Source organism: Rhodamnia argentea, chromosome 1 (assembly GCF_020921035.1).
Source record: "Rhodamnia argentea isolate NSW1041297 chromosome 1, ASM2092103v1, whole genome shotgun sequence".
Lineage (NCBI taxonomy): Eukaryota > Viridiplantae > Streptophyta > Magnoliopsida > Myrtales > Myrtaceae > Rhodamnia > Rhodamnia argentea.
In genome coordinates this window covers 36996410-37023356 of record NC_063150.1, presented here as the reverse complement: position 1 = coordinate 37023356, position 26947 = coordinate 36996410, and the positions used below count along the sequence as shown (strand labels likewise).

Sequence of the window (26947 nt, the reverse complement as noted above, 5' to 3'; positions counted from 1 at the left end):
CTCGCTGCATTACGAGAATTCATCTGCTTGGGTTTCTTTAAAGAGCCGAGTGGTTCGCTAATAACTCAAAAAGATGAAATATTGCACTCTAAAAAGGTGAAAAGGGTCTGAACTTCCAAGTGTAATAAAATGAATTATTATGATGGAACTGGTTTTGCAGTTAGCAGACACAAAATAAGTCGTGGAACAAAAGGGGTTCCCCCTGATTACAATTAGATGGACACAGGAAAACAGTTGGTTTTTACAATTACTAGTAGTAAAAAAAAGAAAAAGGAATGTTGGTCAAACTTGGAACCAGATGGCGAAATCGTACACGAAAAGCAAATTGCTTATAAATGTATTTTTGCGGTGGTCATCTATCCATCCGATGACGCCGCCCATCGTTTCCCAAGACGACCCTATCATGTCAAGGCACGTGCAATTGATGGCTCACGTTGTGCTTTTTGAAGGGTGTGTCGATTATTCCCTTCTAGAACACCAAACAAAGTTGAAACTTTAGTCCTTGTTCCCACTCCCCTTTTTCTTTTTCTTTTTAAGGAAAGTGTCTGGAGTTATGCAATTTGAACATTTTTTTTATTGATCCTCGAATCTTTGAATGAGAAGAGGACTGCCCCCTTTTTTTTGTTAGCTCCCATTTGAATGTAGTCCGAGACCAAAACCATGTGACCTTGCTCCTATAAACTCAATGATTCTCGACCATTATTGACACATGGGGAATAAGATCCGAATTCAAGAATAGGACGTCACGTAGTTCATCATTTCTATAGTTGCTTTGTCTTTTACTTTCGTGGGGGGCGAGCAATAATTGATGCAGGCCAAAGGGGTCACTATTGCTTCACAGCCCTCGCCAGGGAGATCCCTGCATTATGTTTAATCCCGAGGAGATGTCAAGTCATGCAAACACCCCAAAAAAAGAGGGAATCAATAGAGAAAAGAGAGGATCAAGATTTCACATTTTAAACATTAGAATACATGAACTCTAGATGCATGAGAGAGGGGGTCGTATTGTGATTAGGGAAAATAGCACAAATAATCTCTGAATTTTGGTTAAATGTACAATGCCGTCTCTAAATGTTTAATTTGTCCAATGAAATCCTTGAATTATGGATAAATATTCAATACAACCCATGAACTAAATGAAAATGTAAAAGTTTAAGAATCGCATTGCACACTAGATCAAAGTTTAAGCATTAGATTGAACAAATTAAAAGTTTTCATAGATGAAAATTGCACATTGAATAAATTAAAAATACAGTAATGACATTATAAATCGAATCAAAATTTCAATGATCATTTTCGTCATTTCCATTCATCATTATTCATTAAAGTCGAGATCCCACACACGAAGGGAAAATTGGGGTAAGGAGAGGCCATGAGCGATGGGGACAGGAACCATGCCACATGGCCCACGCTCACCAGCTGCCGCGACACCGACATAAACGTGGGTCCCTCTTTTCTTTTGTCCAGAACGGAAGTATCGCTGCACCACCACCACCTCGTCTTCAGTCGTGAATCGGTTGCGTATCATCGAGGATTTCTCAAATCGTGGGACCGAGAGAACTTTCCCCCGAGCGAAAGATTTAAGAGCAATGAATCAGTTACTGACTTTTCCAATTCAAGGAAGGAATTCCCAATCACGCACCAACCTCTCCGGTGGCTTGTAATGTGGGCCAAACCCAAGAAAAGTTGTGTCCTGTTTAGTCAATAAACAAGCGCCCGGAATTTATTAGAGGGCGGCAATGCAAGCGGCCAGCCATGGCTTTTGCAACTCAAAGATGCATATAACATAGATAAGATGACGTACTATTAGTGTGAAATTCCCAATCTTACCCCGGTCTTTCAATTTTATAGCAAAAGTTCAATCTCACGAGTGCAGGATAAGACAGGCAAGATTAATGTAATATTGCCCTATCTCTGGAATTGTGGCTATCCAACTAATTAATCTGGAATTACCTGATAATATACAGTTCATTTGAGCTCAAACTATGATTGAAACTCTACGTGGATCGATCCCTCTAAATGGAAAGATGGGGTAGGTTGGTAGGCAGGATCCGTGCCGAGTACAAAGTCAACATACCTACCGCTCTGCATGCTTCCCTCTCAGTCAAAACTCCAAAACAGCACCATCACATGAGTTATCAACAAATGGAAGTATGTGTCTACCCCTTATGAAAAGAAAACCAGAGTGACATGCCATCCTGTATTAGAAGACTTGAGAATAGATCTTTGGCGCAGTACAATCCTCTGAATATGGTCACAGAGTAGAAGTGAAACGGGGGTCGACGGATCACTTGCACCCCTCCTAGGCGATCCTGCAAGATTTTCATCAAGCACAGACGAGCACTTAAACTGACAAAGCACGGAGTGAATTCGTCACTCGGCTGTATATTTACTGCAATTCACATGTTTGCAGAGTGTCGGAGTTTAATGAGAAGTAAGGCACAGTTTCAAACTGGTTGAGATGAAATGGTCTCTTTTACAACAAGATGTAAGGAATGTACAAGAAAACAAGAGGACCAGCTTATTTATTTGCCGCTGATTCAGAGATGCCGAAACTCAAAGCAGTAATTCCTCCGGTCAGTATGAGTATAACTCATTCCCCATGCCCAACGAATTCTGGGGTTTGTTAAAGAACGGTGACTAAAATCACAGGCGAAACCTAAATGAAGTAACAAAAATGTCTTCCCCATTACTTAGAGCACACCCTGCGCAGTATATCACTTAACAATACTGCTTTGCTCTGGCTTTCACCAACCTTCCATATCTTGAAATCAGGGGGAAAGTATTCTGGACTCCAGTGCTTTAGCGATGCGAGCGAGAAAGGACCCCGGACTTCGCCTTGGGGATCAACATAATGCCATATTAAGCTTTCCAGGTTATAATCATGGTTCTGACTCTGGCAACTGCTAAGATCCTCATCCTCATCATCACTGGTCAAATCAATCACTACCTTAGGCGACTGGACACTCTTACCCTTTGTTCCATGAAGGTCGCCATTCTCCACAACCCCACGTCTTTCTTCCTTGCTAATATCTGTTATTGGCTGCTGCACCCATTCTTCAATTTTCTGAGTAGAATGAATTCCCTCATCCTCCGTTCCCTGAAACCCTTTCTTCTCCATCTTACCAGGTCCTCCTCCATTTCTCTGATTTGCTACCACTTGTTCATTGTATTCAGAAACATGACCATTCTGGTGCTCTGCAAATGATGACATAAAATCGGGGAATGGTTCTCATCATCTCAAAATGCAAAGATAGTAATGAAAATGACAAATTGACATAGCTGATGACTTTCAGAAATCTGTTCCCTGCTCATCACAACGTTAACTGCAATCTGGAATTTATTCTCATAAGCCAAGCAGCAGACGGGATGAGAGAGTATGTTGGCTCAAAACTGATTATCTGGCATTTGTTAATCAAAAAGCTAAGTAACTTGTATCAGGCAATTTACATGGCTTTATTCGAGGTGTTAATGCAACTCCCATTCTGTTCTGAGCCTTTGAACACTCTCCCATGCAATAGAATAGATCCGATAGAGGTAATATATTTGCATAAAAGTAGTCATTAAGGGCAAGAAGACCCGGAATATTTAATTCTCTAGGTTCCAACTTTTCTGTATCTTTATTGCGCTCTACAACAGTTCTGGCGAAATTCACCACAAATTCTCCTATTGATTCCCAAATAGAGCAAGAAGATTATTCATCCCTTTTTATCAGGGATTCTCTTCTTTAAACAGGGGTAGGAAAGGCATTCCAGACATTAAAGCCAGAAAAGTTCAACAGAGAATGCTATTGATCAGGTCCGGTCGACAAAAGCTCACCAGACTCGATCCAAGCAAGAACAAATTTGGCACTGGATGCAATAGAAAGGTGAAAGATGGCACTTTTATCATATACTCAGACAACAAAGCCTTCCCATATCGACTTTATACCCCTAATATCATTGGACTTCCACAAGCACATTTTCGAGCTTTTCAACGGTTATACTTTTTCTCCGGTAATTTTAAGAAGATTTGTTTCTTCTCTCTGGTCTTTTCTCTTTAATTTAATCTTCACCTCAAGATATTGAAGCAGGCATCATAGACATAGAAATTATAGCAGGAAAAGTACAGGCAAATAAAGAATGGTGGGTCAGCATAAGCCCTTATGGCTTTCATGGGCAAAGTTAGAAGTTCCTGAATGGGAGCATGAAATTCAGTGATATTGTAGAGCTCAAGTCTAGAAGGATGTTGATGTGGAAGAGGTAGAATAAAGGATGTGAAAATGAGAACAAATGAATTTAATTGGCAGCAGGAAGGGGAAAGCTAGGTGAAAATGCGATGTCCCTCAGAGTCGAATATTTTAAAGCACATTGATGACCCAACACAACAAACCAAATACTAAGAGATGAATCTTGTTTTGTTCGCACCAAGGGAGAGAGTTGTTTTGGGAGGGAGGGGGGTTTAAATTCATGGTTGACCCTAGATGCAGCCATTTGATAAGTCCATGCAGATGCCCGTCGTTATTTAAAAGGTGCCCATACATACCTTCCAAGTTGGTCCTCCAAGGTATCTTAGTCACTGGTACGATATTGCCTGTAGTAGCACACTTAGCCTCCTGTGAACTTTCCCTATGGAGCGATCTTGGAGATGCAGTGATTTCTTCTAAATCATCTGGAATATCTGTAGAATCAATTTCTACTCCATCCGCAATCACTTTAGGAATCTCACGCAATAAACGTGATTGTTCTTCAGGAGTCTGGAGCAGCTTCCTCCTCTCCAAGTATTCAGACAACGTACAGAATAAAATAAGTTAAGGAATAGATTACTGGCTTAATACCAGAAGAGGGGAGAAAAAGAGAGGGGTTAAGTATTCAACAATTTTCAGCAAGGGAAACCAAGATTCTAGATGCTGTCTGATAGGTTATAACGATAATGTTGGACCATGATAAAGGTAAGCCAACATTGAACAAAGTAATGGCAATTTGTAACAAAGTTTTAAACTTCCACAAGCTTCCATCAGGTAACTGCAACTGTGGAACTGAGTGGTTAATTGAATGATTGGAATTACCAAAAAGACTCCATCCCTCCTTTCACTTAAACGTATTCTGTGCCTGGGTCACTAACAGAGATATTCAATCTGAAAATAGTGCATGACGAGATCCACCACCAACAAAAGCCTCAAAATAACAAATTCCAGGTACATCCTCAGTGTGATAATGCATGCATTGGACGACAAATAGCCTTACTTTACTTGCAAGGGGAGGAAAAGCATGACATTTCAAAAATAGGATGCTTTCATGGAAACATTCCATTAGATCAGGAATGACTAATTTTCTTTACACATGTAGCGAGAATTATTTCATTGGACTATCATCAGCAATACCACCTCATGTCAAAACTAACTAGCAGTGTTCATTGAACACAGGTCTTTCTTATAGTAGGCTATGACTCCAGGGATGCCTCGCCACTAAATAATTTCAAATTATATCCTGTTTTGCTGTTGCTTTTGGAAAATATATAATAAAAAACACTCAAGATCAATTCAGTTATAACTAATTCCCAGTCCTTTTGTCATTACAAATCCATCAATCACAATACAGAACATTCCTTTATTGAGAAAGCTTGGACTTCATAAATGTACGTTACGTTTTACATGGCCCAAAACGCAGGAAACAGTAAGTAATTGTACCCATACAATCCTAGAACTAGAGGAAAATGCAGTTAAAAAGTACATGGGAATTGTCCTCAAAGTATAGTAAAGCCAAAGCTCATTGACCACTAACATCACAGAGAGGATCAAAGAACAACACGGAAGGCAAATGATTGGAATAAACATTACCACATCATCCAAATGTTAACGCCTTAATTTGGAGGATCAAATAATTCATATGGCTTGGCCAATTAAAATGACCAGTTCCTAGTATTGGAGCTTGTTGTGAAACAATGCAGGGCTCACGTTACTGTACTCGGCATGAATGATATGTGGTGCGAACCCCCACGGCAAGATAGTAGCATCAGGAACTGTGCTGCTCACCTTGAACTGATCTAAGTTAGCAATCCAGATATTATTGAACAATCCTCATCTTGTGCATTTTATCAAATTCACATTAGTGTTTTGGCCAACACCTATTACACAAGTAAACTTTCCAGCACAGGGAAAAGGATATTCTTTGCGCAAGCCCTTCTCATTGGCTCGTTCAATACGACTCTGCAGCAAAGCAAGTTCCTTTGGAAGCCACTTGGAAGGAAAAGGCATGAGAAAGAAGAAAGGTCAGTTGAAGATTAATCAAGACGGCAGGACTAACGAAACAAATATGCAATGACATTCATGGAGGAAAAATTGTTCTACAAGGCAAACATGAGAACGCAGGCTTATGCAAAGCCAAACAATGAGACTTATTTACAGCCACTTAGTGTGACGACCTAGCCTGACCCGTACGAGGTGTTGCCCACATTGGCCAAGCATATACTAAGCCTCATTGTTTTGTCAACCAAAGGCACCTCATAAGGTTGGGTCCACCTCGTGAGGAGGAGGTGGGGGGGGAGGGAGGTGGGCCCACCCCCAACATATATAGGTCAGCAACACTTCCCCCTTTTCCAGGCGGGATTCGGTTCATTCTTATCCCCTTCACCAACCTAAAGGCATTTAGAAGCAGCACCATACCTGAGCCTTCTGGTTTCGAGCCTCCAGAGATCACTCCCCTACCGAGTCGTAAAGAGTAGACTCCCATTAAAGTCCACCACTCCCTTCTACTCAACTCCATTTGTTTGTACTCTCATACAACTGAGGATACTAAACTAATCTAAATGAAATTGTCAAGTTTTCTTGGTGCTCGTCTCTGAATCCATTCTATTCATGCATCAACATTTTAGATTTAACACAACGTACACCAAGAAATTCTTCTAACCCAGATTAAGCAATAAGAGGTTTTCACCATTTTCTCCAAAAAAAAAAGGTGTCGACGAGAACCACAAACAAATCCCGTGATGTTGTATGGGGCTTCCTAGCATGGAAACTAGCAGTGCATGCATTAAAAAAAAAAGTAATAAAAGGATAAATGCTGCCTATATTACTGTGCACTGTCAACTGCACAATTTAGAATTCAGACTGTAACATAGCAGATAAGATCTTACATGATTCGTTATATCTTCATGCAAAATTCGAGCTCTCTCTTCGAATTCTACCTACCAAAAACAAATTGCAAATGAGCCTCAAAAGCAAGAGCAAAAACCATAAGTGAAAAACTCAACATTCAGGTTCTGCTTTGTCAAGTTGAAGGATTAATCTTGAAAGAATTTTCTAATAAGTGACTGCATGAGTGGCATTATTGATGGTTAACATACAAAAGGCATTCGTTTTGGGAAAAATACAAATTTGAAGCAATAGGTGTGCACTGACAATAGAGATAACTAAAAGAGTGCTGCATATCAACAGTGAGCCAGAAGCAGTTGCAAGAGAATGCCATATAACTTGGTTACTTTGACAAAAGCAGGCAGCAAAGAACAGTTCAAGTGAAAGGCCAGCATGATCATCTACCGGTGCAGCCTATCCACGGAAAGCTTGCTTAAGACAAAATCAGCTAATCATAAAGAAGCTTATCTACAAATTGAAAATAATTTATTGAATCCCCAATGGCAAGTGCAAGGCATACAATTTCCACTATAGAGGAAAGATTAATGCAAGCGCCATCCTGTTAAACTCCAATGGACCATTGGTCGCACTCTACAGTCACACTAGACTAATTCCATGTTGAATGTTGATAGAAATGACATCAAGTTCTCCAAAATATGTATCAGCTTATCATAATTTTCTGCTTCATCATTGTTGACAAGTCAAGTGGAGCAGGGGCAAGATGGTAGTTCAAAACATGATGCCTAGCAATAACAAGAAGAATGCAGGAATGAAACAGGCTTAACCTTACTCAGTTTTGAGAACTATGAAGACCTTCTTGCAGATCTATTAAAAAAAAGTTAAGAGGTAAAATCACGTTTTAACCCTTGTCATAGAAGATCAGAACTTCTTCTTGCTTCCATTTCCAAGTAAGAAGGTGCTACACTTCCCTAAGAGCTGTAATTTGGAAAAAGGCTGCTACCGCCTCAGGCCTAGAAAGAAATATGAAATACACAAGCAACCACTGCAACACACAACTAATTTTATGACACTGAAAAGAGCGTAGAAATATTTCTGATAATCGAGATTGATAGGTCATAAAAGGAAAAACTTACTACAGTTGGCCTCTTGAGCAAACCATCTTTCACTCTCTGACGCAAATCTTCACATTCTTCCTGCAGAAACATTAGCAAGCGAAATTATGGGCACGTATCTACAGTTTGAAAGAATCTTCAGAAAACTTAGTATTCAAGCAACAAGAAGTCACTGAGAATCTTTCAAGAACCATGAAACAGGAATGTATGCAAGCCGTGTCTTGACTCTGCCGTACTGTAATTGACACTGCAGCTATTCTGATTTGAAAGTACCTCATACTCTTATCATCAGAATAAAACCACATCTCGACTTAATTATTCCCATTTGCCAAGGACAAGAAGCTCTACAATCATCTAAAGCGATTGTGACATTTTAAAATGCGAATGCTCAACCAGCTATACGATCAAAAGACCCTTATCATTAGCCAGTATTGTTGGTTATGACCTTGAGCATGCCAAAGCTGGTAAAAAATTCTAAGTTGGAAATGCACAGGTAAGTTATTCAACTATCTCTGGAGATAATGAACAGCACAATTGCTTTAATTAATCTCGCAAAACTAGTCACCATGCAAGCATAGTCTCTCCATATTAGAAAGTCCAACCCAAAAGCTTAAGGCGATAGGTGGAGGGAGACCACACAAATATAAAGAGCATTTAGGACCCGTTGTCAAGCGATGTAGGATAATACTTCAACATCCTCTCTCACGTGCAAGCCGGATTACAAGCGGCACGTAAAATTTTGACCATGCACATTCACGTGAAATTTTGATCACGCAAATTTGCGAGGAATAACACTTGCTCTGAACCATGTTATGTTAGAAGTACCAACCCAAAAGTTTAAGCTAATAGGTGAAGGGAGACCACATGAATATAAAGAGCGATTAAGACTTATTTTCAAGCGATATGGGATAATAATTCAACACCCCATTAATCAACATCTTAGCTAGAAAACCACATTTGACCAGGATGAAATTTTCCCATGCCTACTCTCTTTTACACACCTATAAGTTAGTCATACAACCTTCTCTTCTTTACCCCCCAATCAATTGCTTTTGAGCTGGAAACTTGGAAGAGGTTTATCTTTTCTTACCATGGGAAGAATATCGTAATGTTAAATATTCTGCGGAACTAATGCTCAAGTTAAAAATCCCCAAAAATTGATAACTTTTACTTATTGGTCCTCATCTAAGTTGCCTACTAAGAAAGCAGTTCGGGAAGCAAAAGCCTATTGTGCATTCATCTCATTGAGTAACACAATAAAAATCTCCAAAAAGAGAAATTTGGTAGTTCAATTGTATGATCAAAAGGAAAGAAGAATCAATTAATATCTTATTTAACACTCTCATTTTCCCCAATAAATGTGGAACCGGCTCTTTTAATTACCAATATTGATCTGATTTATGCCTACAATCTGCAATAAATTTGCTTCGAAGGGGGCCATCTATTGCAATCTGCCGAGAGCTTTTCAAAAAGAGATGCACATTCCCTTTTCTTCCACCTTAAAGATGGTGTAAGCATTTAAAACCATGAAAGCCTCCTTAACTTTGATTTGTATCAAGCCTACACAAGTCGGGAAATAGTTCTAATCAGAAGAAAATACAGCTAGTATCTGCCAATTACCTCAGTGAAGTTCTCATCGGAAAGCATGGAAATGGGAATGTCTTTAAACAACCCAGCCACTTGAAGGAGGACTTGAGTGCTCGTATCTGCAGATCCCATGGCCCCTTTCACACCTAAATAAGTAGCAAAGAAATGGCATCTATTCGTAAACAGCATAAATAACTTTCCATGTGTTTGTTTAGCGGAGATTTCACAATAAAGCAAAATGCTTTTCACGTAAATCATATTCAAGGAAAATGGTTAGTTTTCATCTATTTGTTTTTTTTTTTTTTTGGGGAAATTTTCGCTCCAGCGCTCGATTTTGGGCCAACCAGGACGAAATTGTTGCAGGAGGCCAACATACGCACCCGAGTTTTCATCTATTTGTTGGTATGCTGACAAACAAATAAAACTCCTTCTATCTTAGATAGAAGGTGAAGAAGCTACTTAGAGTTTATGGAAATAGACTTGTTATGCTTGGAAAAATGATTTCCTCTATTTTGAGCCAAGAATTCATTTTCCCAATTCTAAGTGAGGGTGTTTTCTTTTACCGTAAATGCCTTTCCATAGAGCAACCATTTTCCACGAACAAACACATGAAAGTCCAATAAACCAATCTACGGAAAATTCTTTCTATGAAACAAACACACCCATTATTTTCCCTTTTTCATTCTCTTTGTCGACTCATGATTACTTTGCATAAGAGAAACCATCAGAAGTAATGTGCAACAATAAGGGTAGTCCAATTTGTTGCGTGCACGACGTGTAGGTTATTTTGCTTCATCTTATAGTATAACTAACTGAACAAACAATCCACACACAGAATCTTTGACAGATTTCACAGAAACGCATCCTCCCCAACAATATGGCAGGTCTCAAAGAGACTCAACAAAAGAAAGGGCCAGAGCTTGAGAAAAAAATGCAGCAAGCACCCAGGCAGATTCCACCAGTGCCCAAAAGCTAATAAATACGGCAAATCACCTGTCACTTGCAGAAGTTGATAAGGATTTTTCTGAAGGTAGTCATTGGGATCTGACTTTACCCTTACAAAGCTTCCAACCACTTTGCCTTCAAAGCTAGCAGAGTCTTTGCAGAGAAGTTGAATTAAGCTCCTTTTCAAGTAGATGAGTTTGATGTTATCGGGAACTAAAGCAGCAAAACAACTTTCTGAAGTTTCGACCACTTTTCTCTTCTTTGGTGTTTTTCTCTGAGGAAGTAAAGGTTTAGCTGTTAAGTCCTCATCCCCGGAACTCCAGATGAAATCCTCATCCGACTGCTCTAGGTTCTCTGCATAATGTGCTTCAAGCAGATCAGAGATTTTAAGTCTGCTAATAGTTTTCCTTCCAAAAAGAGAGCGAAGCCTTTCATCACAAACAACTCTCTTCTTCTTTTGTGGATGGAGAAGCTTATTTTCATTGATATAACTGGTTATAACCGATGCTACATCATGTTGAGGGATCTGTTGGCTGATATCTTTACCAATAGATTTGAGAAACTCGATGAGCTGTCTCGACCCCCAACCAACAAACTCCTTTTTCCGGTGTTGGTACTTCCTCTTTTGTGGCAAAGGAGCATTAATCGGCCCATCACACTCCTCCAACCATGTGAAAGGCTCTGTTTCTACTTTGCTGTCCATCCTCAAGGTGTAATTGAATTCAAAGGGTCACATTTCTACGCTCACCATTACCCTCTCCAAAGAAGAATTTCGTTTCACGCTCAATAGTAAACCAACTTATATCAATCCCTGCAAAAGGGTTGAGCTTGTCAAACAATGTAACACGGGGGCGAACAAGACAAACAACGCAACGTATAGAATAACCGAGACACCTGCAACCTCAAGACCTCTATCTACAGAAAACAATGAACAAAACAGATAAAAATTGTCATGTGCCCTAGAAAAGGACCAAGCAGTGAAAATAGCAAAAAGGAAAAAAAAATTTGATGGAGAATGGCCAAGCGAAAAAGAAAAAAGAATCAACCGGTATGCCCTGGGATGCTTGTCAATTCACATGCTACAACATAGTCGTACATAAAACGCAGGCTGGCAGTACCGAAAAACAGCTACAGATTTCCCAATTCCAATATCAAAAGATCACGCATTCGTCAGGGGGATGCCACCTTGAAAAACAAGGGGAGAAAAGATGCAGCAGCCGAAAGATAATCGAAATGGAAGGAACAAAGGAAGGAGGGAAAGGAAAATATCGTAGGTTGTGCCTAAAAGAGGGGAAAAAAGAAAAAGAATGGCATGCAGCAAGAGCAACAACAACCACATCGTCAGTATCATCCCGTCAATTGACAATTAGGGAAACCAATTCATCAGCGACAGCCGCTACGCGGGAGCAGATTGTACTGTCCAAAAAGGGCACTTCCAGCTGTTCCCAGCCCAGGCTACAATCCGGACGAAACGAAACGAAACCAAAACAGAACAAGGAGTCGAAAAGAACTGCGGGACAGGCGAATGCAATTTACCTGAGAGTCCGACTCGAGAGGAAGGCGTCGATCACGGCTCGCTCAGTCACTGGCGCGACCCAAGGAATAAAAGAAGAAGAAGAGGAGGAGGAGGAGGAGGAGGAGGAGACCCGCGAGGAGAGAGAAACGCGCGCGCTCTCTCTCTCTCTCCTCGCTCTCTCTCTGCCTCTATCGGAGTGGTGTGGAGGGCGCGAGCGGGTGGTGGACTCCTGGTCGCGTTATGTTTGTGGAAATGACAAGTGTTGGCTCGAACGTTAGCAACGGCAGACGTCGCTCCTGGAAACGCCAACGACGCCGTCGTTTTTGCCTTTCTTCTAATTTTCGCGAAGCCAAAAAAAAAAAACAGTTGATTGGGTTTGGGTCACATTTTGATTCTGAATCCCTTTCGGGGAATCCTAGGTACACACCCCATCCGTTTGACTGTTACAAAAAAAAAAAAAAAAAAACCCCAACTACCAACCGACACTTGTCTTCTTCTTTCTTCCAAATGCTAATTCATATTTTGCTTCGGATAATTTTGCAGCTACAAATTTCCTCGAATTTACAGAGACTTTTTCTCTGGCATATGAAGAGGACCAAAGTAAGGGCTCTGTGAATCTCCTGACGATATAAATGAGCTCAAATAATCCTAACCCCGTTAATGAATCGATTCGAGGGAAACAAACATGAATGAGAACGAGCAACGAGTAATTGGGATGATCGATCTACATTTGGAAGTTCCTTAGTTTAGCCGATCACCTATTTAGTCGTTGTCGTGCCATAAGTGTTCCTCCGTTCGTATCGTTTATGCTCGGTCCACGTCTACTTTTTCTCGCCCATTTCCGCCTCCGGCATCATCAGTGAAAACACGGTAACATGGCAATCTTCTATTCGCGTCTCATCTTACACCAAGTGATAAAAGCAGCACTACGAATGGAATGGATACTAAGTGCTGTCAAAATGGGTCATAAATCCATGTTAAAACTTACATTTGTTTAAATGAGTCATATATGGATCACTTCAAACTTAATGTATGGGTCGAAGTGGGTTTACGATAACAAAGCCCAACTAGATATGAGTCTAAAGACAAATCTATTTACAACCCATTTAAGCTTAAAAAAATCTTTAGTTGAAGAGATATGAAAAAGAAGAAAAATACAAGAAATGGGAAACTATGTTTAGGAGTGAGCAATTTCAAATTCTTTCAAAGTTCCATCCGAAATCTATCCGTCAAAACCGGTTTCCCATTTTTCAAAATTGGAACCCGCTTTGCATGTGGTGAAACCGATTACCCAAATTCTATTTTTATTCTTAATTAAATAAAAAAAATGAATTATTGCCTCTAATGACCACCATTTGCTAATATAATATAGTGACCATAACTAATAGTAAAAGTCTCAATCATGGATATCATCAAAAATAGAAGCTCGAACTAATGATTCCATATTACACACTTATCATTGGACATCATAGAATTCTACAGAATTACATGAAGACATAAAACAACAAAAACACAAAGATTTGTTCCAAATTTGTCTAGAGCCTATTCTCTATTTTTGAAACTTAGGACCTACCATGCATATCTTAGAACCTTGAACTTATTATGTTTCCACTAGTTTGGTTCTATATTGGAACCATACTCAACCCTCACTATGCTGTCGAACAAGAGAGAGAACCACTATTGATGGTGCCCCTCCGTTGTCAGTGATGTCGACGACGATGGCCACTCTCCCCGCCGACTCCACCGTCCTCGTCGTCGTTGCTTTGCTGAAACAGAATCAAAAGAAGAGAGATGAGGCATCGCCTGCGGACGCCGGATAGAGAAGTTTCCAATCGAGGAAAAACATTAAACAAAAAAGATCGAGAATAGAAACAGCAGGTGCAGATCGAAGAAACAGGCGAGGGGACTAGCAACATCAGCGACTAGCAGAGTGGGCGCCGACAAGGGAAGGAATAGCAAAGTAATGGGCAACGACAAGAGCAATCGGAGGCTGTATCAATTTCCTTTTTGTCGGATTATCAAGTTAATCATGCATTTTCATTTTTTCCATTAACTTATTTTTAAAAATGCCTTTTTGTCTATTTTTCGGGTGAATTGTGTGAATGAGTTTGGATTGGATCTAGGTTGGGTATGAATCATGTAAATTGTTTGCAACATATATGGGTCAATATGAGTTAAATAGATGGATATGAGTTAAACTCATTTAAGACCTACCCAAACCCAATTCAACCCACCCATTTACCACTTTTATGGATACACCGTTCATATCTCGGAGGTGCTTTCTCCTTCTAACCAAATGAGGACAAAATAGAAAGGAATTCGAACAGATGAGCGTGTATTCAAGCATCTCATCTAAATTCGTTACATTACTTTGGAAATTAACTTTTTTTTAACTTTTTTTTTCCAGTTCTATCATATCCTATTCTACTATAAAAGTCGCACTGTGTGATTTATGTGCCGTATGTAGGTTGCGAAACCATGTTCTCTCCTCACAATCCCCGCCTTACTCCGGGATTCGAAGCCCCTATCTCTCTATTCTCAAATGATAAGAGTTGCCAATATAAATGGAAACGAAAATGCATAAAAGATTTCAGACCCAAAGAAATATAAAAGCAAGTGCTCCAGCAGTAAAGCTTCGGCCTCTAGCCCATTCAAGTTTGGGGTCTAGAAGATCAAAGCCCATCCAATTACCAAATCCTTTTGCAGTCGATTTACTCAACGGCCGATTCGGTTCTCTTAAAACCAGAAGGACAATGTCCCCGTTTAGAACAAGGAACGCATGTACAAAACTATGTTAAAACCACGAAATAAAAGTCAATAAAACCATTGACTTACGCAAATCACCATCTATTTTATCTGTCTATGCTAAAAAATAATCGCCTATTTATTCTCCCATCCCCGTATCTCGCCACATACGCTACATTACACCACTTGTGTCGCGCCACTAGGTGCTTTGTGGTGCGTGGTATCGTCCGAAAACATCCCGTGCTGGGTCGAGTCGTACTTCTCCCCGTCCCCCCACAATGCGTAGGCCTCCTCCCCGTGCACCGCGTCGTCCCCGATCAGCAGCTGCTCCTCCGGCATCCGCAGCGGTATCACCCAGCTTATCGCCACGCACAGGACCGAGGTGACCACCACGTTCCAACCGATGATGAATGCCCCGCCCACGATTTGCTTCAGGACCTGGACCCCGCCGGAGCCCCCGTAGACGCCTCCCCGCGAGTTGGTGACGGGGAGGAAGAGGGCGCAGAGCTCCGGCTCAGCGAAGAGGCCGGTGAGGATGCCGCCGAGGTAGCCAGCCACGGCGTGGGTGTGGAAGACCCCGAGGGTGTCGTCGATCTTCTGGAGCAAAGTCCACCTCTTGTGCACGATCATCATGGTGAACCACGGGACGCTTCCCGACAGGATCCCCATTATTATGGCCGCCCATCCTTGGACGAGACCTACGGAGAGAGAGAGAGATGTGGAAAAGTCAACAAGTCAAAATTGTCCCATTTCGCTTTCTCTCGAAACCTTAACAAGCTCCTGAAAATCGCAGCATTAAATGATGGAGGTTAGCCATTCGAAGGTGGTTGCGGTGGGGCTTATCTCGTGACCATCGCTCCCACCACAAAAGTCGACTAGTAAAAGTCACGGAGTCATCGAATGATCGATATCTCCACATACTTATCTTAACGAGACTTCGCTGACTATGAACATTAATGTGAACGTAAAGGTGTCCACGGCCAATTGAGTTCGGCGTACCTGCGGCCGGGGTGATGCAGACGAGGCCGGTGATCATGCCCTGGACGGCTCCGATGACGGATGGCTTCTTGAAGAAGATGACATCGAGCCACGTCCACACCAGGAGGCTGGTCGCTGCGCATATGTTGGTGTTGAGAACGGCCATGGACGAGTCGATGTTCGCCGTGTACGGGTCTCCCCCATTGAACCCCGCCCACCCCATCCACAACAGTCCTGCCCCCGCCAACATCAACAGCACGTTGTTCGGAGGGAATCTCTCCCTATCCTTGGTCGATCTCGGTCCGACCTACATGTATAAAATAACATCATTTCGCGTAAAAAAGAAAAATAACAATCGGTGTCTAGAGAATACGATTTTATGTGCACGCAAACGTTGAATTTGTGAGCAAACAGCTAAGCATTCCTTAAGTTAATTGGGCACCGAGCTACGAATGTCAAAAATGAAATTGTTGATTATTGCCATACAAGTCAAAAAGATGATTCTGAATGTGTGTGTGCACGTTCAAACTGACTTTCTAGAATCGCTGCTCCACTAAAGACCATCGAGCCAAATTCAACTCTCTCGCACTGTGCACGAAGAAGGCAAAAAAAAAAAAAATAATAATAATAATAATAATTTGGGGAAGTACCCAGTAAGCGGTGGTCAAGCCGGCGATGCCGGAGGAGAGGTGGATGACGTAGCCGCCGGAGTAGTCCATGACGCCCCAGTGGAACAAGAAGCCGCCGCCCCACAAGCTGAAGGCGCCCACCGTGTAAGAGAAGGTCAGCCAGAGCGGGACGAACGTCATCCACGCCTTAATGTTCATCCTCCCGAGCACGGACCCGGCGAGGAGGATGAGCGTGATGGCGGCGAACACGCATTGGAACCACACCATGGAGGCCATGGGGAAGAAGGGAGCGATGGTGGCGGTCTCGAGCGTGCCGTTCTTGTGGTAGTGGGTGGTCTCGGGCAAGACAGCCTGCTTGATGAGGAACTTCTGGCCGAGGGCGGGGCCGGCCTTGCCCCAGAAGGGAAGGAGCTTGTCGCCGAAGGACATCTTGTAGGCCCAGGTGACCCAGCAGAGGACGACGGCGGCGAAGGCGTAGAGGGCCATGAAGGCGGAGTTGACCGCCCACTTCTTCTTGACGACGCTGCCGTAGAGGATGACGAGGCCCGGCACGCTCTGGAGGCCGACGAGCGTGGCGGACACCATCTGCCATGCGTTGTCGCCCTTGTTGAGCCAGTCGGGCACGGCGGACGACGTGAAGGCCTGGTAGGCGACCGGAACAGGGTTCGGCGGAGGAGCGGCGGCGGCCATAATCAAATCTTTGACTATGTACGCTGAAGATTCCGCGGGGGAGAAGGGGAAGCCCGGCTGGCACCACTGAATTAGACAAGTGTGGATTCAGAATCTCTCGTCTTCTTCTTCTTCTTCTTTTAAAAAATCTGGGGGAGAGCGTTTGAATATTCTGCCCTTGTACAGCGCTGCATGCTGGCCACGTTTCTTGCCACAAATCCCTAATATAATATTACAGCTAAGTCAAAGGTCCTCCCATGGTGGAAACGGGGAAATATACGTAGGACCCACCATTAATGCCTGCAAATCCTTCCTCCCTCCTGCCATCATAAATCGTACATTTTAAGGATCCCCATGTTATGATAGGTGGGATTCCCGACAATTTCGGGTGTAACGGATACGAAGTATAAGGAAGTTTTAATGGGCAAAATTTGAAGTTGCCGCGATTTGCGGTGATTGAGAGTGACCTCTTTAATCACTTTCACATGATATTAGGTTGACTCCGAAATATTAATCGAAGACTTGTCTCTATTCAATCAAAACCATGGAAGATTGTGCGGTCGTAACTGCTTTTTTCAACTAGCATCTTTTCCTATTATCCTCCTCCTCTACACCTGGGATGATCTCATTTGGATGACGTCGAAATTGTCGAGGTAAAATCGCTTCGGTGATCCTCGTACTCTTACCCTGAGAATCGAAATTATCCCTCCATCGACAATCCCATTAAGTAAGCAAATTCTGTTAATTTACCATTGTATGCCTCGGACTTGGCATGATGGGGTCGAGTCTCCTTCCTCCTAAACTTTTCTATGCAATAAAGAAAAAGCCAAAAGCAAGAGATGGCATGTCCACATGACTTACGAGTACGAACGCCAGGGCCTCGCTATCGAGCCCATCACATTGGCCCCCACGTAAACCGGACGTGTCTCAACTCAAAAACTCCATCATTAAAATCCGCTCGCCATTTTCCCAAATGGCCAAAAAGAGAATGGAAGAAGAAGAAAGAAGAAATTCAGAAAGGAAGGGGGTGGGGGGCCAAATTGAAGATGGGTATTGGAGAGAGGAGGCAGAAAAGGTAGAAGGATGCATGAAATTGGTGCTTCCATCCATACACGTTACGTACGGGTTGGATCGTATCCGTGCTGTCTGTTCGGTTGGATGGTACCGTTTCGTTGTTTAGGCCTTTTTTTCTTTTCTCTCTCTCTCTCTCTCTCTCTCTCTCTCTCTCTCTCTCGCTGTAAAGTGACCAATTTGACGGTAGAGGCCAACGTCGGGGGGTTGTTGATTGGGACTCTCGTGCTCGTCTTTTGTAGCCTTTCCGACTAGAAAACAACGCCCAAGTTTGCAGAGGACGAGATTCTTTTCCTTGTCCCAGAGACTCCAATTTCCCAAATCCTCATTCTCACCATCCAAAACCAAGTTAATTATGTCTTGATTTTTCTTTCTTGCGTTTATTCTTTATTTTGTTGTGATGGTGCGCTCAATCCCTCTACTCAGTTTTGGTCCGAAGTTGTCCTTGTTTATTTTAAAATGATTCATCGTTGGCCCCTGAATCTATTCCGATGGTGGAATTTGGCAAGGACACATTAACACTGTTAAAAAAAAAAAAAATCGACTCCCTTTGTCGAGTTGGAAATTCTTTTAAATGCTATAAAATAAATTCTCTCTCGTAAGATGAATTGGAGTCCCAAGTCTGTAATGCAACGGTACGTCTCTCATCATCGTCTACCACTGTTAATTAGTAAAAGGCGATTCAGCATTCCGACCATCCAATTTAATTAAAAGAGGACTTGTCCATAAAATTCTACGTTTGACCGCCGGGCGCAGCTGCTTCTTTCCACCCACTTTGCCACCCACCATCTTGGAATCGTGTTTGTCGTCTTGCGTAGAAAATGGGTTCATGAGGGACAAAAGCTGATGCCCCCTCGTGTTAACGTGTGATGATGCATCAAAACTTTAAAAAAAAAAAAAAAAAAAATTGGAAAGATTCCAATGATACGAGGTCTCATTATTTTTTCAAATAAAAACCCACAGTGAATTTTATTTTAAATAAAGACCTAAAAGTGGCCACGATGATTTCAAATAAGGGCCCGATCTCGCCTACCCGCTGAATATTCCGGCCGATCAAGGACATTTTCGTCAAAAAATAATGTTAACATGAATTTTGGTTAAATTATAATAAAAATTTAAAAAGCTAAAAGTTATAAAAAAAAAATTACAGGAGGAGGACCTAGGGCCTCTTTTTTTTCTTTTTTCTTTTTTTTAAGTTCTAATCTTTTATTTCTTCTTTGCATGGAGTCAGCGGAAGAATTCGATTTTGCCGACTATTGGCAAGAATTGCCTTGCCCAGGTTCTCGCGGCGAACAAGGCAACTCTCCCCCAAATCTGGCGAGGGCCCTCACCCGGCTCTCTCCAGGCATTGCCGGTGGCCAACTATCGCCTAAGACCGGCCACCGCGAAAAGGAAAAAAAAAAGATAAAAAGATAAATGACAATAATACCCTTAAGGGCAAGGGCTTTTTGGAGCCCTTATTTGAAAAAATGAGAGCACTTTAGGCCTTTATTTGAAATAAAATCCACTTCATGACATTATTTTAAAAAATAATGATACTTCAAATGCTTATTTGAAAAAATCTCTGCGAAGTAGCCCAAAAAGGAACAAAGCAGAAGATGTATCTGTTCTCTTGCTTGTCACCGGCGATTAAAAGGGGATAGCAACACTAGAGAAAACGAGCAAAAGCATCTCCGACATGTTAGAATTTCTCTCTTCTGATCAAGTGCCACCCAGTCGTGTACAAAAGAACCTGCATTATAGTGTTTTCTAAGTGTCTATACAGAGGGACTGAATAATTGCAGAATCTGCATCTCACTAGAAAAAGAATTAAGGACATGAATATACATGCATCATTCAATATCAAATAAATTAAATTACACGGGTTAGCTCGCCTACAGAATCAAAGCCATGTGCACCATTATTGCCCCAGAACCAAAATTTTGAGAAGCCCAACAATAGGTATTGAATAACCTTAGGACAATGGGAAATGGATCTCCTATCGTCATCGCACTCGCACATTCAGATCAGCTACACAGGTAATTTAAAGATCTAGAAATTGCTAGAGTGGAGTTCCCCATGATCTGGTTTGCTTGCCTTTTACTCTATGTCGGTGAGATTTGGCAACATCTTTAAAAATATGTCACCTGCAAGCACACACGACTTATTTGAAATAGTCTTGACGCAAAATTGTAACAAAACTAGGAAATGATCCGTCTTCATCCTTCTGTTTCCACACTTCTCCATTGCCCGGGAGGTACCATGATACTTTCGGTGATAGTGGTGTATATAAATCTGCACAACATTTCAGATAAGTTATCAGAGTAATTGTATAAAAAACTGTAGGCAAAAGAGGGAAAGGTATCTTTAGTATTAAATCAATTGCTCAACAAATCAATACGCCCACCACACGTCTTTCTATAATAAATCCATGACACATCTCAGGCTACCCCATTATGCCGTGAGGGCATCATATGCCCTTACAACTTATAAATGCTGAATCGCCTATACTGAACCTCGATCTGTGATTATTTTTGCATGAGATTCAATGTCAATTATTGTCCCATGATCATAATTGTCTTGGGTATGAGGTCTTCATGGCAAAAAAGCCTAGCCCCCACTTCTCACCCCCTGGTATTGATCATACTGCTATATATACCCACCTTTCTTGGAACAAATATACCTTTCTTTGACTCATGATTTTGGGAACAAATAGGAAAATTACAGTTCTCTCACAGTATCTTACTATATAGAGCTCTGGCCTCCTGTACCATTTTGCAGAAAATTAATTTAAACTAGTGGTGAATATGCCCACTGATTTACCAAAACTAAGACTTGGTCATCGTCCCTAACCATACCACGTGGATGCTAGTATGCTATTTAACTCTACATATCGAATCTTCACTCATATCCAAATACTCAAAGATCTTTCCTGAATCCTTTTAATCTGCAGGATCCACCTGCATCATACATGCAGATGTTCGTAATTGAAAGCATCTAAGGCTGCCATTACATCTGTCAAAGCCAATTTACACAAGCTTCTCTTATCTTTATCCTCAATTGGGGTCACCCAAACTGCTCCTCCAATACATTTATTTCTAACCATGTCTGTAAACCGCTATCCAACATGTCCCTTATCCATTTAGCAAACATAGCTTCCATGGACATCTACCCAGACCATCTAGTAAAGGCTTACTCATTTCTGAGGCCATAATAACGCATTCTGGATGGTTGGCGGCTTTTCAATACTTTACACCCAAAGTTTTTCCTCGCATATAAATACACTTGAGAAAAGTACCTGTAATTAGAGGAGGATCCATTTCTCTTGTACTATGCAATACAGCGGTTCCAGATAGCACAGTAATCAATCCACAAAGCTCTGATGCTATGCTGCTGGCACTTTGACCAGAATAATCCTGCATAAGTATACGCCTCATTTTGAAGTCAAATCTCTCCGGGGGCGCGCGCCCACGAGCTAGTGGGTGTGTGTGGGAGAGACTAAGTGTAAGAGAGAGTCTTTATTGAACTACCTGGAACATAATTGCACTGGCTAAAATTGTAAAAGATGTAAACATGGCGTAATAGATAGGTGAAACAACAGCAGTGTTGAATATATCCAATGCCTGCAACCATTTGAAAGGGGTGTTAGATTAAATGGCCATGAAAAATTAAATTCAATGTCTTGGGAGCATAACTACTAACCAAAATAATGATTAATCATAAGGGGCCACTAACAGAATTAATATGCTTAACATCAAGGGACAGATAATGAACTAAATGCTTCACCCAGTGTCCCCTGATTCTTTACCCAATCATTCCAAAGAAGTCCAGCAGCAAATTACAGCAGAACGCCATCATTGCATGAAAAGGGGACAAACAAGAAACTCTGGCATGTAGTTGCGACTATATTTGACAGTCCTCATAACCATGTAAGCAGTAACGAAATGACTCATAAGCTCTCAAAATAAGTATGCAAGTGATGTGTTTCGGGAGCTGGTGGGTCTCTCCTTAAGTATCTTCCAGTATCCTCTTTCACATCCCATATGAGACTTGGGTTTCACAAGCCCACTACACCCCAACCCTAGTCCTTGTTGCATCAGCATCATACTTAAAACTCAAGGGCTATTGGAGGCCATAGTTCCATAATGCTAACTGTCGTCATTTCACAGCACCAGGATGCACTATGCATGCTAGGAGCCTTCCACATGGTGAATGTCCATGTTGTAAATGTTGAGTGTTTGGGGGCGTAAAAGCTTAATTGATCCTCAACTTAGAAAAGCTCAAACGAGAACTGTGCCGCACTGTCCAAATAGCAGAAACAGTTGACTAGTTGCGCGTATTTGCTTCACTTCAGTCAGATTCTGGTTGATCTACTCCCGGCAAGGTTCTCCAATTAACGTGGTCCTGCGGGCAGATCCTTAATAGGAACGCCATGAGAGATATGTGGAGTGGAACTGTCTTTTCCTTCCACTCCCTTTTCTAGCTTGTAATTACCCCTTACAATCTTAGTAAGTACAAATTAAAATCTAGAAGAAGAATGGATTAAAATGTGGAGTAGTATGGTAGCTGGATTACGGAACAATAGTAGCTCTTTTTTCTCGCAGATAAGTGTTTGCTAAGGAATCGCGCAAGGCTGACACAGAAACTGGGAGACAATGAAGGAGACCCAGCCAAAAAAAAGAATAAAAGAAAAATGAAGATATCATAATAGAAGAAAACAGGGAATGGTAGTGCAGGTAGAATCAAGTTGAATAGGACAAAGAATGGCATCTGAAAGAGTGCAAGTACTTTATGTTACATGAAGAGTGCATTATTATCCTCCACCTCTTTTGAATTTCCTCAATTTGTGGCAAATGCTTCCGATCATTCACGATGTCATAACGTCCGCTCTCCAGTACTTTATGCAGGAAAGAAATCTCTAACTTCTTCTTGTTCCATATCCTTATCAACTATACAACTCCCTACAGTGTTATAAGAAGAGGCACTCATGTAATGTGTGCTTATCCAATTCTCTTCAATTTCAGCGAAATAGTGCGTGTCATGCATACTTTGCTGAAGTGGAACACAAAGGAAGCTCATATAGAGCGAGTGCAATAATGAACCATAAGGCACAAAAAGACTATCTGGAAACTCTGCAAGTCGAGAGGAAAGTGAGTGATGTACTTATTATAGGTATCTAAGCCCCTGTAGAATAAGATGCTTACCATGTTTAGATAATTTAATTGGGTGATGATACAGGTAACTGCAACCATTGCAAAAATCCACGTCTGGAAATATATAATCTGGTTCATTCCCTCCAATGTCAGCTTGATTGCAATGCCAATTGCCTTGATACTTACAACCTGCCACGCACCATGACTCATAATTGGAAGTCTTCTTACACATCACAGCGGAAAGAAGCTAAGAGCAGAAATAGGAGGCTAGGTAAGAGAAAGGAGAAAGATTTCTCACCGTCAAGGACCCAATGACAGAGCAAATTCCAATGTAAACCAGTATATTGGTTTGGCCATAGCGAGGAGCACAATAAAATATCAGCGTCAACGCTACTGCTATTACTGACGCCGTATACAAAAGAAATGCTGCAAGAAGTAAAGCAACACCAATGAGGAAGAATAATAGAAAAGGAAAATTGAAGAATCAAGGTTTTGCATTACAAGGAAAAGCATTCTTTTCTGGCACAACCAACCTGGTTGAATTGCTAATTCCCATATTTCCTCAACAGAATCAATTGAACGCTCTTCGGGAGCATGAAGAACTATTACCGTGGAGCCCACAATGCACAAAAGGCACCCCAACATCCCCATCCTCTGGAGTTTCTCGTTCAGCATGAAATGCGCCAGGATAGCACTGTAAAATGAAGACTTTCCCAGAGTTCATATCATTCACACCAGAGAATTCTACTTGAGTATATAGCACGCGGCATCCGAATAAACAGGATAATCCAGTGCAAGCCAATTAAGAAGCGGTCTACCTCACAATGATACTTAATGCGCCCAGTGGCGTCACGAGCACGGCAGGGGCGTAAGCGTAAGCTACGAAATTCGAAATCTCGCCTACAATCACTGCCAAGATCCAAAACAATCCCAAAATCAGAATGCCAACATTGTAAGATCTACATTGCACATAACGAATCACGCACTTGCATCTAGAAAGCGAAATCAAAGACAACTAGACACAGGGCCATGAGCGAACCACAGAGGCAAAAGCAGTTGAAAAATCTACCGGCAACAGAAGAGCAACTTACTCGTAATCATGCCCAACCACCATAGTGGCTCCAATAAGTAAGCATATCCTCCACCACCTAAATAAACGAAAGAAAATCAATTCCACAAAATAAAGAGGACCTCAATCAGCATGGGAGGAGAATTACTGGCGCGAGCGCCATTGGCGCCGGCTCGCTGGAGGCCTTTCTTCTTGATGATGAAGCTGGAGCCGATGAAGGCGCTGGAGACGACGGCGAGGACGAATCCTTTCAAGTTGCTCGAGTACATGGGCACATTTAATATTTTACGAGCAGCAAGGCAACAAATAAAGAATAGGCGTTCCCCTTCCTTCCGGCTGAAACTAGGCGATTAAACAAGACGGATGTCGTTGACGACGGCGAGGACGGCGGAGAGCATGGCCTCGATTCTGCGCAGCCAGCGACCGCGATTGCATTGGCGTCGTGACGGGAGAGAGAGAGAGAGAGAGAGAAGAACAGGGACGATCGAATCGAATTGAACTTCTCTCCCTCCCTCCTCCTCCTCCTTCTTCTTCTTCTTTGGTTTCGATGGAGAAATTGGAATGGACGCAGAATCGAAGAGAGAGAGAGAGAGAGAGAGAGAGAGAGAGAGAGAGGGGCGTCTCCTGCAAGTCCCCACGAAAAATGTAAAATAAAAAAAAATGAAAAAAGTTAAAAGAGGATGTATTTTGTTTCCAGGCCGTGCCCGCCCCCTCTTTTTTAAGGGGGGGTTGAGTTTGTTGCTTCTCTTCTTTCATCGTTTGCTAATCAATGTCCACACAAAATCGTTAGTTGGCTGCCCAAAATTTATTATGGTTGGGTTGCTACTTACTAGACCCCCATCACCAAATTCATTTCCATTGCTAAATCGAATCAATTGTGAAAGATTGACTCCGAGAAAAATATCGACTGGACCCGGAACCGAGCTGATTGAAGCCCCGAGCTCGATTCCAATTTCATCTTTTACCTTTTTCATAAGGAAAAGTCATATTTAAATCGAGCCAATTCAAACTCTACTTGGCTATTCGACACCCAATCTAAGTAGAATCAAGCACCCACCCCCCTGCCACCAAGTACTGGCTTTTTTCTTCGGGCCAATTTATATGTCTTAGGGCCGATTTGTTCGATTAAAAACCATTTTCAGAAAATTATTTCTAGACTTTTCGGGTGTTTGGATGACAAAAAACTATTCGGTCGGCGGAAAGCAATTTTCATATACTAAAAGATGTTTTCGATCATACCACCAAGCAAATGAAAATTAATTATTTTAAACAAAATTGATTTCCACATAACACATTCGCTTTTTATTACGAAAATTTATCGAAAGAGTTTCTTGAAAAAGAAAAACTTGGTTCACGAAAGTCCTGCACATTTCTGTCCAACCCTCCTCAACTCCATGGCAAAAAAAAAAAAAAAAAGTTCTCGTTGTCCTTCCAATTCTTCATACGGATCAAAACATTCTTTTGTGTTGAATTTGCGTTTCCGTTTGTATTATTCATGGTACGATGAGTGATGCTGAAGCACACAAGCGTGAGAACACAATTGGCAATAACATAACAAATTCCAAGTCGGAGCAAAGATCGACAAATGGAAACTAACTTACACAATGATGGGACGTAACAAAAATATGGAGCAGGATTGGCCCTGTAATCTTTGGTCTTGTCTTCCTGCTATAAGACAATAATTAGGAATATTAAATAACCTCGGACGACTCCAGTCATTTCACGAAAAACTTGACATTTTTTTTTTAGAAAAATATTTTATAGAAAGTCATGATAGTATTTCCTGTTGTTTGGCCGAAATCTGAAAATGAGCTGTCCATCATATATGACAAGAAAAACTTGCTTTTATTTTCCTAAAAAAATACGTGCATTATCCGCGCAACATAAGGCTATATATGTTGTATCATCAAATTTGTAAATAAAGTATTTACAAATTATTTTCACGACATAGATACTTCAATAGATTGTAAACAATTATATTTTCTCCTGTGAAACTTGGCCTCCCTTGCTTAGGAGTTAGGCCTGAGCCCAGCCATAGGGTGCTTAGGATCTAAAATAACTTGCCTGTCGATATACCTGCTATACACGTAAGAAGAAGACACCGAAATATAGCATCAAGACACAAGGCAATCATATGTAAAACATGTGAGGATTTCAATGGATGTCGATCAATGTGGAAACATCGGATGGGCTATCGATGATATCCGCATCTTCCACTCCTTGAGGGTTTTCGAACCGCATCTTTAGGAGGCTGTTTTAAGATTCAGATAACTGCCGATAACTGTTCTGGTTGCTTTGTCCATTTTTTTTTATATATTTGTTATTAATTTGGACGCATGGCATTAACTCATACTGGTGTCGATAGCCCGTCCAATGTTTCCTCATCATTCAATCCTCATGTGTTCTAGACATGATCACCTTG

At 41.5% G+C, this 26947-nt stretch overlaps 3 protein-coding genes and 1 long non-coding RNA gene across 7 annotated transcripts in view; 1 reads left to right on the top strand and 3 right to left on the bottom strand.

The window, feature by feature from the left end:
• Positions 1-15694, top strand: part of LOC125315086 — a 20453-nt gene extending 4759 nt beyond the window's left edge. Inside the window, exons 2-3 of the long non-coding RNA XR_007198454.1 lie at positions 12440-12453; positions 15684-15694. This is a non-coding gene — a long non-coding RNA (uncharacterized LOC125315086). The remainder of the gene's footprint in view (positions 1-12439; positions 12454-15683) is intronic.
• On the bottom strand, positions 2407-12335 carry LOC115755101 (uncharacterized protein At5g08430). Of its 3 annotated transcripts, none has more exons than XM_030694385.2 (8): positions 12253-12335; positions 10765-11527; positions 9805-9917; positions 8206-8265; positions 7114-7164; positions 6147-6217; positions 4525-4772; positions 2407-3198 (listed from the first exon to the last, which is right to left on the bottom strand). In XM_030694385.2, the coding sequence occupies exons 2-8, from the start codon at positions 11417-11419 to the stop codon at positions 2690-2692; spliced, it is 1707 nt and encodes a 568-aa protein (XP_030550245.1). In that variant the 5' UTR covers positions 11420-11527; positions 12253-12335; the 3' UTR covers positions 2407-2689. The 3 variants fall into 3 exon arrangements, with proteins under 3 accessions (XP_030550245.1, XP_048135017.1, XP_048135022.1); XM_048279060.1 differs by having other exon boundaries at positions 10765-11471; positions 12253-12325; XM_048279065.1 differs by lacking the exon at positions 7114-7164.
• Positions 14952-26947, bottom strand: LOC115755102 (ammonium transporter 3 member 1-like). The gene is made up of 4 exons (XM_030694386.2): positions 26936-26947; positions 16606-17297; positions 15977-16262; positions 14952-15675 (listed from the first exon to the last, which is right to left on the bottom strand). The coding sequence occupies exons 2-4, from the start codon at positions 17272-17274 to the stop codon at positions 15155-15157; spliced, it is 1476 nt and encodes a 491-aa protein (XP_030550246.2). The 5' UTR covers positions 17275-17297; positions 26936-26947; the 3' UTR covers positions 14952-15154.
• On the bottom strand, positions 20044-25049 carry LOC115755103 (probable magnesium transporter NIPA6). 2 transcript variants are annotated; one of them, XM_030694387.2, is made up of 9 exons: positions 24674-25047; positions 24548-24604; positions 24275-24365; positions 23990-24150; positions 23755-23882; positions 23508-23645; positions 21834-21926; positions 21602-21719; positions 20044-20598 (listed from the first exon to the last, which is right to left on the bottom strand). In XM_030694387.2, exons 1-9 carry the CDS (start codon positions 24792-24794, stop codon positions 20468-20470), a joined length of 1038 nt encoding a protein of 345 aa, XP_030550247.1. In that variant the 5' UTR covers positions 24795-25047; the 3' UTR covers positions 20044-20467. The 2 variants fall into 2 exon arrangements, with proteins under 2 accessions (XP_030550247.1, XP_048135030.1); XM_048279073.1 differs by lacking the exons at positions 20044-20598; positions 21602-21719; positions 21834-21926 and adding an exon at positions 21934-22807 and having other exon boundaries at positions 24674-25049.